This window comes from Phacochoerus africanus, chromosome 1 (genome assembly GCF_016906955.1).
Source record: "Phacochoerus africanus isolate WHEZ1 chromosome 1, ROS_Pafr_v1, whole genome shotgun sequence".
Taxonomy (NCBI): Eukaryota; Metazoa; Chordata; class Mammalia; order Artiodactyla; family Suidae; genus Phacochoerus; species Phacochoerus africanus.
The window spans coordinates 119,563,691-119,577,768 of NC_062544.1; the positions used below are offsets into that span (position 1 = coordinate 119,563,691).

At 35.1% G+C, this 14,078-nt stretch overlaps 1 protein-coding gene across 1 annotated transcript in view; it reads right to left on the bottom strand.

The window, feature by feature from the left end:
- The window catches only part of DNAH12 (dynein axonemal heavy chain 12), a 236,067-nt gene that overhangs the window by 147,921 nt on the left and 74,068 nt on the right, over positions 1 to 14,078 (bottom strand). Inside the window, exons 23-30 of the mRNA XM_047777497.1 lie at positions 13,442 to 13,561; positions 12,994 to 13,150; positions 12,593 to 12,765; positions 9,171 to 9,323; positions 8,386 to 8,625; positions 7,830 to 8,075; positions 7,382 to 7,501; positions 2,651 to 2,760 (exon numbers count right to left, since the gene is read on the bottom strand). Of these exons, the coding sequence (XP_047633453.1) occupies positions 2,651 to 2,760; positions 7,382 to 7,501; positions 7,830 to 8,075; positions 8,386 to 8,625; positions 9,171 to 9,323; positions 12,593 to 12,765; positions 12,994 to 13,150; positions 13,442 to 13,561 (1,319 nt within the window). The remainder of the gene's footprint in view (positions 1 to 2,650; positions 2,761 to 7,381; positions 7,502 to 7,829; positions 8,076 to 8,385; positions 8,626 to 9,170; positions 9,324 to 12,592; positions 12,766 to 12,993; positions 13,151 to 13,441; positions 13,562 to 14,078) is intronic.

Consider the following 14,078-nt stretch of genomic DNA (forward strand, 5'->3'; position numbering starts at 1 on the left):
CTTAACTGACTGATCTCTAAATCAAATTCTCAATGTTAATACTCAACATCACCTGACCATAAATGGGTTGTATATGATGGTCCTTTACATTACTAATGCAAGGGAAATACATTTAATTTCTTAACTGATTGATCCCTAAATCAAATTCTTAACATTATCTACAAAAGGATACAATAAAAATTTTCCATATGAAAATGGAAACTTGACAATTGTATACTAAAAAAAGAATTTTTTTAATGACTTAGGGTCTCCTAAGGAGAGGAGTGGAAATGATTCACTTTCCTCACCTCAAGTTTTTGCTTGCTATAGTGCTCTTTGCCAAATACTTCTGAATCTCCTCTCTCCTGGCACATCGTAGGATGTGGGAATACTAGGTGACTTAGGAGTAATAAATGGAAATGATGGGTCTTCCCTAGCAGGGGATAGATAATTGCTAGTGACCTTACAGAGAGGTCACTTACAGAGACTTCTCACAGAAAGGACCTTACAGACCTCTCCCTTTTCTCTCTAGCACAAATGAGACCCACAATGTTGAGATGGTAGCTGCTCCACAGCCTATGACCTGAGTAATTATGAGGAGCAGAACCTCCCTGTTAAACTACAATGGAAACAGTATGAATGAGAATGTTTTTAAATCACTAAGATTTGGTTCTAATTGTTTCTGCAGAATAACCTAGCCCATCCTTACTGATAGAAATTGGTACCTAGAAGGGGAAAAAGTATTCTTTCCATTAAAAAAAAAAAAACTACAATAAGTGGCACTGGCTTAGAGGTTAGGTTGTGGGTACAAATTAACTCTTATCAGAGGCTAAAAGATCGGCAATTACTATTATGCAATGATCAAATATTTGGTAAATGTATCCCTTGAGATAACCCAGAAGATAGATAATATATCTAATAACATTGCAGTTTCAAGGACAAAAGAGAGTAAACAGAATATTATTAGTATATATTGGGAGAAGATGGCTGCATTTAACAAGGAACTACAGAATAAATGAGCTCAGGGAAATATGGCCAGTTTTCAAGAAGAAATGAAAGCAAAGGGAGTTCAGAAATTTAGAGACTTGGGAGATTGAATGAGGTGATTTACTCTCATCTACAACTGGTAAAAGATAAACTGAGAAAATCAACAACTAAGATCTACTCAGCCTAGCAGCAAAGATTTTATCAATGATAGGGCCATTGTATTACTTTATTAAAGCCTATGAAAGATTAATATGGTTTCCAGTAATCATTTCAGATGGTAAAATAATTTAGGGAAAACAGATTAAAGGTGTGTCCTTCTCAACTAAGCCTGATAGATTCAAGGACACTACAAGCTTTAGAAAGATATGACTTAATAAGGACTATAGTTGTGGCTCCTGGGACATGGAGCTACATGGAATCAAATATAAAAAAAAAAAAAGCTTATTATTTTTTTTGAGAGTTTACTGACAAAGAAACTATGAGGGAAGGCTAAAACACATGTGAATGTTTAAGATATAAAGAAGACTTTGATATACTGAATGCATGAGGGTTGACTGCTCTAATTCCCTTTATTTTTATATATGCTTGAAATATAATATATACAAAGGGTTTTTTTTTTTTCATCCTCTCTTTTAAAAAATCACGACCTTTGAGACTTCAACTTCCTCTACGCAGTAAGTAAAACATTTCTCGGCTCCCAAGGATACTTCCTCTATTTTCCATCTTACATGTGACCAGGGAAGAAAATGGAGGTGAAAAGACCTCTCAAAAGGTTGAATCAACTTTCACAGAGGACAGGTTACTGGAAAGCCTCTCTCAGGGAGCAAAAATAAAACAGAAATGGATCCAGGTTTTACTGGTGTTTAAATTTATACAATTAGTGGGGGAAGCCCTCTAAGGAAAAAAAATGTACATGTAATTATAAATACAAAATGTCCACAGCCACTTTAATAACACCCTATGCAATAAATTATGTATAAAATGATTATGACTCCCTTGAGGGGTCTCTACAAATAAGAAGTCTTAAAGTTTAAATTCTAATAGTTTTACAATTAGTCTGTCTCTGGAATTGGGACCTCACATGCCTGGCTAGGTTTCAGAACTGCTACTGACAAGAGTGGCTTTGTCTGCTAGTCCTCAGTTTCTGAATGGGAGCATTTCCTCTGATAACCTTGTTCTGGTAAACCCACTATTATACTGCTAGATGTGTGCAGAGCAGATAACTTGACTTTCTAGTTTGTAGGTCTCTAGATCAAGAGGAATAGTTTCCAAACCTGATACACAAACTATCATGCATCACCTAGAGAGTCTGAACTTTGTGAGTCTGGTTCACCAATTTGATTGCAACTTTTAGGTTATCTCCCTAGGAAAGGAAAAGTGTATTTTATGTGCACGAAGTAGGATGAATAACATATTTGGTGATCAAAAGGGCAAATTGTGGTGATCACTGAGTAAGCAATCCTTACCAGTCCTTTTTTGGACAGGTATCATGAGAGAAATATACCTTTGTTTTTAAGCCATTGGAATGGCACTTGGAGGTGGGGTGCGGCTAGGGGTTTGCTCCCTAGCCTACCAGCACACAAAGTTTGCTGAGTTTTTTGGTTCACAAATTTTAGTTATATTAACAGTTTAAGTTAAAAACAACATATAACCATGGCATACTATTTTTAATCCATAATCTTACCCATGTCTGACAATCATCATTTCATATGTCTGAATCATTTTTTCAAGAAAAAATTTAACAGGCTGAAGATTATGTACTTTGCAGGCTTCATAAGCACATTCCAAAAATTCCTAAAATAAAAAAAAATGGAATGTATTTCTACGAAAAAACAGTATTATAAATCATGTTATATATGTCTTAAAAATGTACTTTTCATTTAGAAGAAATCTATATCTTATATTTATAAATTATTAGAGGAAGAACAAATGTAATTAAAATACTTGATAAATATTAGCATTCACCATTATAAGTTACTAATGATTGTGCACCACTGTATTGGATGTAAACTGTGTGAAAACAATTCCTCTTAATAGTGTTTCCTAAAATTCTACCTTTAGTTAGGATATAGAAGGACATGCCAAACAATCCCTCACACTGTAGCAAATAGAAATGGAGATGCTACAAAAATAAAAATTTTAAGGATACAGGAGCACTTTGGATACAACTAAGTCTAAATGAGCTCAATTTCAGAAAAGAATAAGTCTTTCATAAGTAAACACAGATCAACAATTTTGCCTCTAAGAGCAAGTATGGACTTAGGTTGGGGACTGGATCAGGCCTGCTATAGGCTAAGGGACTTTGTTGAAGTAAGGAGAAACCAACAGATATTTTAACAGTCATGTGGACTTGTGTGACAGATTTGACACTGGAGAAGCTTCAAATGCAAAGCTGATTTTTCCACTGCTTACGCTTTTGCTAAGTGTGAAATGACACAAGAAATCAAGGACTTATTGTGTAACATTAAGGATTTGGGTTTGTCTACACAAAATAATCCCAAGAATAATAGTTCCCCATGCTCAATGGGGATCTCAAAGATTAGTATTTTTCTTTGGTTAATGATTATGTAATACATTAATAAACCTCTCTAAATACTTTCAAAAAAAAAAAAAGAAAAGAAAAGAAAAAGAAAAAAGAAATCAAGGGCTTAGCTAGAAAGACACACCAAAAGAGATTGTTTTAGTCTTAGGATGCTTATATCCCAAAATGCTGCTAGAGGAAGGGTCCTGTCATACAGTAGGACAATCCCCATTCTAGAGACATTTGAAACCAGAGGTAAACTAAAGCTCAATAATTCTGCAAAAAAAAAACCCTCTGGCTCAGGTCAAATCCTGATCAAACTGATAAGCAGCTCAATCTAGCTATCTGACAAAGGAAAAATATAGTTTTTCTTCAGGAAAATAATAGCAGTTCATCCTCTACAGTAATTTTCTATACATTTCTCATAACACAAGTAATGAGAAAAAATAGCCAATGATCAGTAGGGGAAAAAAACAGTAAATAAACAGTAAATAACATAACATAACAGTAGAATAAACAGTAAATAACAGTAGAATAAACAGTAGATTAACAGAAGGAAAAAAACAGTAAATGAACTCACAGATGACCCAGATGTCATGTCATAATTAGCAGATGAGAACATCAAAATAACTTTAATAAATATAAAAAAGAAAATAGACAATACAACAAAAAATTGAGGGAAAGATAAAGAATTTAAGCAAAGAAATGGGATCTCTTAATAAAACAAAATTGGACACACTAAAACTGAAAAATATGGGAAATGAATTCATTGGATAGTCTTATCAGCAGATTGGACAAAGCCAAGGAAAGGATCATTAATTTCAAGATAGGTCAATAAAAGTATCCAAACTATGGGAATGTAAGCTGGTTCCACCACTTTGGAGAACAGTATGGAAGCACCTTAGAAAACCATATAAATAGAACTACCATATGACCCAGCAATCCCACTCTTGGGCATACATCCAGACAAAACTTTCCTTGAAAAAGACACATGCACCCACATGTTCACTGCAGTACTATTCACAATAGCCAAGAAATGGAAAAAACCCAAATGTCCATCAACAGATAATTGGATTAGGAAGATGTGGTATATATACACAATGGAATACTACTCAGCCATAAAAAAGAATAAAATAATGCCATTTGTAGCAATATGGATGGAACCAGAGACTCTCATATTAAGTGAGGTAAGTCAGAAAGAGAAAGACAAATACCATAGGATACCACTTATATCTGGAATCTAACACACAGCACAAATGAACCTTTCCACAGTAAAGAAAATCATGGACATGGAGAATAGACTGGTGGTTCCCAAGCGGGAGGGGGAGGGAGTGGGATGGATTGGGAGCTTGGAGTTAATAAATATAGACTATTGCCTTTGGAATAGATTAGCAATGAGATCCTGCTGTATTGTACTAGAAACTATGTCTAGTATTTTATAATGGAGCATGATAATGTGAGAAAAAAGAATGTATACATGTATGCGTAACTGGGTCACCATGCTGTACAGTAGAAAAAAAAATAATGTATTGGGGAAATAAAAAATAAAAAAAGAAAAGAAAGTATCCAAACTAAAGCACAGATAATAAAAATAATTTAAAAACAAAACAGAAACAGAGCATAAGAGACATGTGAGGCAATATAAAATGGTCTACCATAATTGTAATTGGAGCTCCAGAAGGACAGGAAAGAGAAAATAGGGTAGAAAAAAAATATTTTAAAAGGTAATTACTGAAAATTTTCTGGAGAAAGATATCAATCCACAGATTCAAGAAGTGCAGCAAATCCCAAGCAGGATAAGTACAAAACAAACAACACTAGGCACATAGTCAAGCAAGGAAAGAGAGAAAATGTTTAAGAGAGTCAGAGGGAAAAAAAAATTACAATTAGGGGTATATAAATAAGAAAAATTCCCAACTTCTAAGCATAACAATGAAAGCCAGGAATTAATGGAATAACATCTTTAAAATGATAAAGACGTGGGGGCAGACCTCTGCCAATCTAGATTTTTGAATCTAGTGAAAATATTCTTCAAAAATGAATTCTAAATAAAAATATTTTAAAACAAAAACTGAGAGAGAATTTGTGGCCAGAAGACCCTCCCCATACACAAGAAATACTGAAAGGAAACTATGCTGAAAAGATCCCGGTTTAAAACACATATCTGCTGCGGGGTGGGGCGGGGGGGGGGGGGGGGACTAGAAAGGGTAAACACAAAAGGCTTTTTTTTCACATAGTAGTACCTAAAACAAAAAGTTCCTATGTATAGTGGAGTTTATATGTAGAAGTGAAATACATAACCACAGTAGTACAATGGGGAGAGATGGGTGAATAAGGGAATTGTACCATTTAAAGTCATACTGTATCTGCCATGGTTTACAATACAAAGTTAAGGTAATTTGTAATAAGCCAAGGATGTATACTAAAATCTGTGGAGTGACCAGACCACTGAGGTAAAACTAAGAAACCAAGAGAGATTAACGGAGTAATAAACATTACCCCAAACCCAAAAGTAGTCAGTAATATAAAGACAAAGTAGTATAGAACATTTTAAAAAGGAAGATGGTGTATTTAGTACAGGCATACCTCAGATCACCAGAATAAAGTAAAAAAAAAAATCTCAATAAAGTCATACGTATTTTTGGTTTTCCCTGTGCAAATAAAATATATTTAACTCTCCTATAGTCTATTAAACACAATAGTATTATGTCTAAATAACAATGCACATGCCTTAATTAAAAATACTTTTTTGCTGGAGTTCCCATTGTGGCGCAACGGACACAAATCCAACTAGGAACCATGAGGTTGCGGGTTCGATCCCTGGCCTCGTGCAGTGGCTTAAGGATCTGGCATTGCCATGAGCTGTGGTGTAGGTTGCAGATGCGGCTCAGATCTGGTTTAGCTGTGGCTATGGTGTCGGATGGTGGATATAGCTCCAATTCGACCCCTAGTCTGGGAACCTCCCATATGCCGCAGTGGAGACAAGAAGACCAAAAAAAAAAAAAGTAAAAAGACAAAAAGACCAAAAAAAAGTGGAAAAAAAAACAACTTGTTGCTACAAAAATGCTAACCATCACCTAAGCCCTCAGTGAGTTGTGGTAGTAACATCAAAGGTCACAGGTTCAAACTTTTTCATTATTGTGACTATAACAAATATCACAATAATGAAAAAGTTTGAAAGTTTCAAGAATTACCAAAATGTAACAAGAAGTGAACAAATGTCAGAAAAATGGACCACTGGACTTGTTTGACAGTGTTGCCAAAAACTTTCAGTTATAAAAAAAAAAAATGCGATATTGCAAAGTATGATAAAATGAGGTATGCCTGTAGTATTTTTCTTCCATGACCCTGGCTCCCCAGCAGCTCAGGTGCAGACATACACAGCTACTCAGCCACAGATCTCACGGCACTGACTCCAAGCAGCATTTTTCAAGGTGGAAACTATGGATCCATGAGTTTATTGCTATATTCATAGCACTACAAGAGTTCCTCAAGAGAACATTAAAATTTTGTATTTTTATTTTGATTTAAAAAACATATTAGCATATCTTGAATCATCTCGATAATCACCTGCGGTATAATAATAAAATTTATCATTTTTTCTACCTGCTAAAATATACAATAGTATAGCATACATAATAGTATATATTATAAATCACAAGACAGGAAATAAAATATGTCTTCTCTTACAATGAACATTATCTTTGACCTAAATCTGTTAATCCTGGTATCATTAACATAAGGTACAAAAATTTACTCATCCTCATTCATTAAAGTGGCCAAAATAGGAGTTTATCCTTCAAACAGAATAATTCACTCATTAATAAAACTTGGAAAGCTATGTCACCAGATGAATTTATTTGCAGAGTAAGTCATTCTCACAGGTTTACTTACCTGATAGTCAGCTTCAGGCAGTTTAACACCAGGAAATAAGTCACTCGTTATTCCATTAAATAAAGGTATATCATGTGATAAGAATTTTGGTTCATTTACATCTTTAATTGATCGAAGAAGCTAAAACCATCCAAAAAGTGCAATATAAGTTAATGGCCAGTATTTGCCCTCCTCCTACCCCCACTCTGCCAAAGTCAAAGTTTCTTTTACATTGCTCCATGTAATCCCCTTACTTAAAAGCCAATACTCTGCTTGCTTATCAAACAAAAGGTCCTTGGTTTAATATAAAGTATAATGAACAACTGAACCCCAAAACTATCATTTCAATCCCATATTAAAAGGCTCAAAGCAACAACTCTCTTACCTGACTATTTACGGTTCATGATCAACCTTGCTGAAAAATTCTCTTTCTACTGAAACTCTCAGAATGTAAACACTTAATACTTACAAGTATATCTTCATTTTCATTTGGAAATTTTAGTTTTAGGTTTCCAGCAGCCACTAAAACTGCTTTTACTGCTCGCATCCCATAGTCATAATGAAATTGTGATGATAGCTGCTCTGAGCAGAGCCTGTACGTCATTACTATCTTCACAGACAGAGGTTTTGCATTCAAAAATCCATAGGAGTAGAGGGAGATTTCTGCTATGAGGGCGTAGTTTGGAACCATCATAGCCACTGTTCTAAAAAGAACCTGAAGCATATAATAAATGAAATGTATTATTTACGTAAAGGAAACACATTTTAAAGCTGAGCATAAGCACCCTAAGAGAGTATGCTGATATTCAAGTTAATTCCCCCAATGCAACACATTTTCATTAACTCTAATTTTTTCTGTAGCACTTTAACAGTTTTACGACTCCATTTTTTTTTTTAGAGGTTTACCTTGTAGCAAATGGAAAAAGTAAAAGGGGATGACAAATAGGATGAGAGAAAATTATATCATTTTGAGTAGATTACGCTGTTACTTTTGATTACTAAATTTACAATCTTAAAAATATTACCTTAAGGTTATCTGGCAATTCAGAACGTCCTGCATAGCCAGGATTCATAGTAATAGCTACAAAACAGTTTGGATTGAGCTTAAGTTCTGTCCCTTCAAAAATAAACACTTCCAGCTTCTGTTGAATGGCTCTCTGAATGCAAAGGATTTGTTGAGCCACCACTGACAGCACTTCCAACTCAATTCTATTAAATTCATCAAAGCAAGCCCAAGCACCAGAAGAAGCCAATCCTTTAAAAAACTGACAAGAAAAAAGGAGATTGATGATTTATCTTAGGAAAGGTGATCATTTATTTAAAAAAATTTGTTTAAACTTTTAAGTCAAAATTGAAAGTTAAACCTAATAAAAGCAAACACCAAGGATTAAAACAATGTCTTTGGAGTTCCCGTTGTGGCTCAGTCGTTAACAAATCCAACTAGGAACCATGAGGTTTCGGGTTCGATCCATGGCCTTGCTCAGTGGGTTAAGGATCCGGCGTTGCCGTGAGCTGTGGTGTAGGTTGCAGACACGGCTCGGATCCCACATTGCTGTGGCTCTGGCGTAGGCCGGTGGCTACAGCTCCGATAGCAGTTCCCTACAGTTCCCTAGCCTGGGAACCTCCATATGCCTCAGGAGCGGCCCTAGAAAAGGTAAAAAGACAAAAAAAAAAAAAAAGTCTTTACCCCTAAAAAAAAAAATTCAAGTAATGCTTCAACCACTCAACCAGTGTTTTAAACATGAGTTTGCTTTTAATTTATCCAGTTAGACCTAACTGTAAACTTGGAACATTTAATACATAACTTTACCTTTCCCATTGCTAGATAATCTAGCCCATCTGAACAGTTAAATACTACACACTGTACAGCAAGAGCTTTAGCCAAGTCCTTGGTGGTTTCAGTTTTTCCCGTGCCTGCTGGCCCTTCTGGAGCACCTCCAAGGTTTAAATAGAAGGCACCTATCTGAAAAAAATAAATAAATGTGAAAAGAAATCCATGCTTAACTGAAAACAAAAAACTCTATGATAGTACAATTGCTTATAAAATGGATTTAGTCTTATTTGTAGCTTCAGAGCAGTAATACAATTACATTGTTCAGTTAATTTTTATAACTCAAGTTTCTAGCTGTAAAAGAAAAAGTAGTTCAAAGCATCTAAAAAAGTAAAAATGTATCAAAAATCTTATCTTCTAAATACTTCATATGTATCCCATTTGCCCTTAAAAACAAAGAGAACCCAGCCTTGAAGTGTTAACATTTGATTAGAAAGGTTTAATTAGAAGTGTTTATGGAGATGATTGTAGAAATCAATAATGACCATCCTGATGGATAGCTGCAACGAGAGCAATCTCCTAAAAGAGAGTGTGACTTATTATATACTTCTATGATTCACCCTGGCTATTGCATTCCACTCTTGCTATGTTGTTTTCTCTACTCCCAAAGCACTGTTCTGCATTTCTCTTACCAGTAGTATCTAACCCTTTAACCTCATGAAACCCAGGGAAGTTATCACTTAGCCATTGAAAAATGGTAAGCTATGACCTGCCTTTGCTTGTTGGACTCACTTTTATTGTTTTTATAAAAGCTTGCATGTCCTCCAAGAGTCCTTGCATGTCCTCAAGCTACAGAGCCTGGGCTTTGTGATACTTGTGCAAGTTACTTTTTTAGGAATTTGGAGTCATGTGTGTCAAATCAAGCTGGAGCTGGTTAAGACGGGTGAAGACCACCAACTGTCCACGTGGGCATGGACAAGTGTTCACTAAGTGAGCCAAAAATACTACCATCAGAGCGTGCCAACAGCTGTTTTCTTAGTTTACACCCCATGAAGAAGCCTGCAACTTGGCTCTGTCCATGCAGAGTGCTGATTTCCTCCTGTCTTGTCTCCAATTACCTTACCCCATGTTCCCCACCATGCCACAGATTTATCCAATAAATATCCTGAGCCCTTAACCTTCTAGGAAGCAGATTTGAGACTTGTTTTCATTTCTCCTTGCTTGGCTGCTTTGTGAATATACCCTTTTTCTGCTGCAAACCTCAGCATTTCAGGGTTTGGCTTGCTGCAAATCAAGCAAACGAAACTGGTTTACTAGCACTTAACATTACAGCTAATTACATATATTTTCCCCCTCTCAATTAGTCTTTAAATTCATTAAGAATAACATCAGTGGAATTTCCTTCATGGCTCAGCAGTTAACAAACCCGACTAGGATCCAGGAGGATGCGGGTTCGATCCCTGGCCTCGCTCAGTGGGTTAAGTATCTGGTGTTGCCGTAAGCTGTGGTGTAGGTTGCAGACTCGGCTCAGATCCTGCATTGCTGTGGCTGTGGCTCAGGCCAGCAGCTGAAGCTCCAATTCAACCCCTAGCCTGGGAAATTCCATATGCCACGGGTGTGGCCTTAAAAAAAAAAAAAAAAAAAAAGAATAACATCAGGAGTATCTGAATCATTTCTGAGTCCCCACAGTGATTAAAACAATAGCTGGAAATTTTTAGAAGCATACAAATTACAGTCAGCTCTCTTTAACTCTGAAGTTTGTTTCATGAAAACCACTATGAGAGTTTGTCAACCTAACTCCTTTTAGATAAAATAGGAATAAAGGACCAATACTGTACATATGGGGAGGACGGAGGTATATGAGAACTTTGTTCTTTCTGCTTAATTTTGCTATGAACCTAAAATTGATCTAAAAAGTATTTTTTTAAAACAGTAAATAGTAAAACAGTAAAATAACATTTACTAAAATGAAACAATAGGGAAAGCTCATTAACTAAGAATGGTAAATAGGAGATTTTTTCCATTGTTCAGTGTTATATACAAGTATTTGATGTGATTTTGATTTTGCAACTCAAAGTAGCTAGCTTCCACCTTACAAATATTCACAGTTTCTGATTTCAGTGAAGTCTGAGACAGGACACAAAAGCTTGAGGTTTATTTACTCAGCCATTATTTAGGGAGTAACTATGTACTTGTTCATCACTAGAGAACAAGACAGACATGGGCCGGCCCTCAGGTAGCTTCTTGAAGAGGATTTGGTGAAAGATTTTATTATGGATGCACTGGCTTCTTATTCATACCTTTACTGGTCACTGCATCCATCTCTCAACTGCTCTCTGTCATCTACGAATAGCTCCCAACTGTCCTTTTCTTCTGAGATTTGCCCGCATTTAATAGGAACTCCCTCATCCACAAATACTGAAAACTTACACCCCTAGCCCTAAGAGTGAACCACAGCCAATGACAATAAAAGGAATGAAAAGCTTTGCCTTAAATGGGGGTACCTCTGTTAATGCCATTCATGCTCCAAAGTTCCCAGTGAGATCAGGCTAAAGCCATACATCCACCGAAACCACATCTTTGCTTAGCTTTCCCCCTGCTTTCTTTACTTACAGATTTTTATTGAGGGCATGCCCTAGAAAATCATTTGCCCAATAATCCTAATTTCACCTTCGCTTCCAAAGAACTCAATTTAATTTACTTACTCAAAACAGGTGGATTGGTTTCTTGATGCTCCTCCTCAATTCCCAGGTAAGGTTGCCAGATTTAGCAAATAAAAATACAGGATGCCCAGTTAAATTTGAAAATCAATGAATAATTTGTTAGAAGAAGTATGACCCATGTAATAATTAGGACATATTTCTACTAACAAATTATCTGTTGTTTATTTGAAATTCAAATTTACCTGAGAGTACTGTATTTTATCTGACAACCCTATTCCCAGGGTTTTGTTTTTTAAACAAAACAACCATTAAAGTCATGGCATTATCTTCCATAGCTTCCCAACAAGCACAGACCTCAGCACCACCTGCCTACATTTTAGCTCTCCCCTCTCCTATCAACAAACCTAACTCGGAATTGTAAGGCCCAAATGTACTTTCCTCATCTTTTTGTCATCCTTCCTAGAACTCCACTGCAAAAATTGATACCATTTTCCAAAGCTCTGATTTCCTCTTTAATCTCCAATACCTTCCTTTTTCTAATTCTTCCCTATGGGAGTGACTCACAATTTTCAAACTTTAGAATGAAAACACTCTTGTATTCTACAGAGGCACCCAGAAGTAAATATTCATTACTATAACAACACATCAAGGGAATTTGAGAGGAAGGGATAGGCTGTATTCAACTATACAGATAAGAGAGTAAAACAAGGATAACCATGTTAAATTTGGACAAGAAAATATGACACCAAACCAAAAAGTAATCTTTAATATGTGAATTAAAATAATTTAAACATATACCAATGTTCTGTAACATCTGTCAGTTAGAGGAGTAATGACAAGTCGAGGTGAGTTACCAAGATATTCATAAGCATATTTTACATTGCAATTAATGATGCGAACACGAGCATTCTCATATTCCCAATAATATCGAAGCTGAGCAAGCCACTGGAAATCTGTATCATGTGAGACACCTACAGGGAATAAAGTAAAACAAGACACATAATCCTGAAATATAAATAAATGGAAAATAGGTATTTTATTATCTTATATAACAGCAAATATTAAAATATTAATGTTTTCTATTTCATAGAAAATATATAAAATAAATTCTGTTGAGAGACAAAAATACATTATAGTATAAGTCTTTATTTCTAGAAGCTATCAATATTTTATCTTTAATATTTTAAAAAGTCACATACCCATATTAATCATGTCCATGACCACATCTCTAGCATGGACATCAATAGTAACCAAAGCTCCCAGAGTAATCCTGGTCTGCTTTGACAATTTTCCTCTTACCAGTTCTACAATATCATTTAGTTGATTTTGAAGTTCCTTATAGTACTTCTTTAACCCCTACAAAATAAAAAAGCAATTAAACTAATGTTCTATAGTAGCTAAAAAATGTATTTTATATATTTACTCTTTTACAAAACAATTCTAACTTCTTAATAGCTCAATATAGAAATGAATTATAGAATATAGTGATTTTGTCTAAGCATAATAAAATACTGAAAGTTTTAAAATATTGTACAATTAATGTCACATGTAGAAACTAGGGAGAAGATTGCCTTTGCAAAAATAGATAAGCTAACTAAAGAAAACATAGCATGTAGAAAAGAATGTTACTTTAAAAAAATGCTTTACCTCTGTCCCACCACTTATAACTTCCTGTGTCTCAGAGGTCCAGAACATTTGAGAAACACAAAGTACTACTTGACCAGGCCACTCTTGAACCCAGTCTCTTCTTGCAGATTCTGGATAAGCCTGAGTAATTAAAATGCATTTCTAACTTTAAAAGTTTACAAAAGGAAAAAAAAAAGCTTAATGTTTAACAAAGAAAAGTGAAATATTTGATACATTTGTAATTTAGAGCATAGTCATGAAAATTTTTAGATGACTGTTTAAAAGACCTGAAAATTTTTAAATAAATTGATTATACTTTTGAAATAGTTGTTTATTTACAAAAAAATGGAAAGATGAGCACCAATGTGTTAATAACCAGTTATCTCTGGAAGGATTTGATTTTTGATTCTTCTGGAAGTTGTTTTGCATAGGATTTTTATGTTTCTTTGCTGTGGAGAGTTACTGATTTTCTATATAGCATACATATTACTTTTATTATAATGAAATATGAGGGTTTATTAAAGTTCAAAAATAAATCAGTCTAATGGGTTATTAGATGCAAGATTTTTTTTTTTTCTTTTTAGGGTCACGGCCGCGGCATACAGATGTTTCCAGGCTAGGGGTCAAACTGGAGTGGCAGCTGCCTGCCTATGCCACA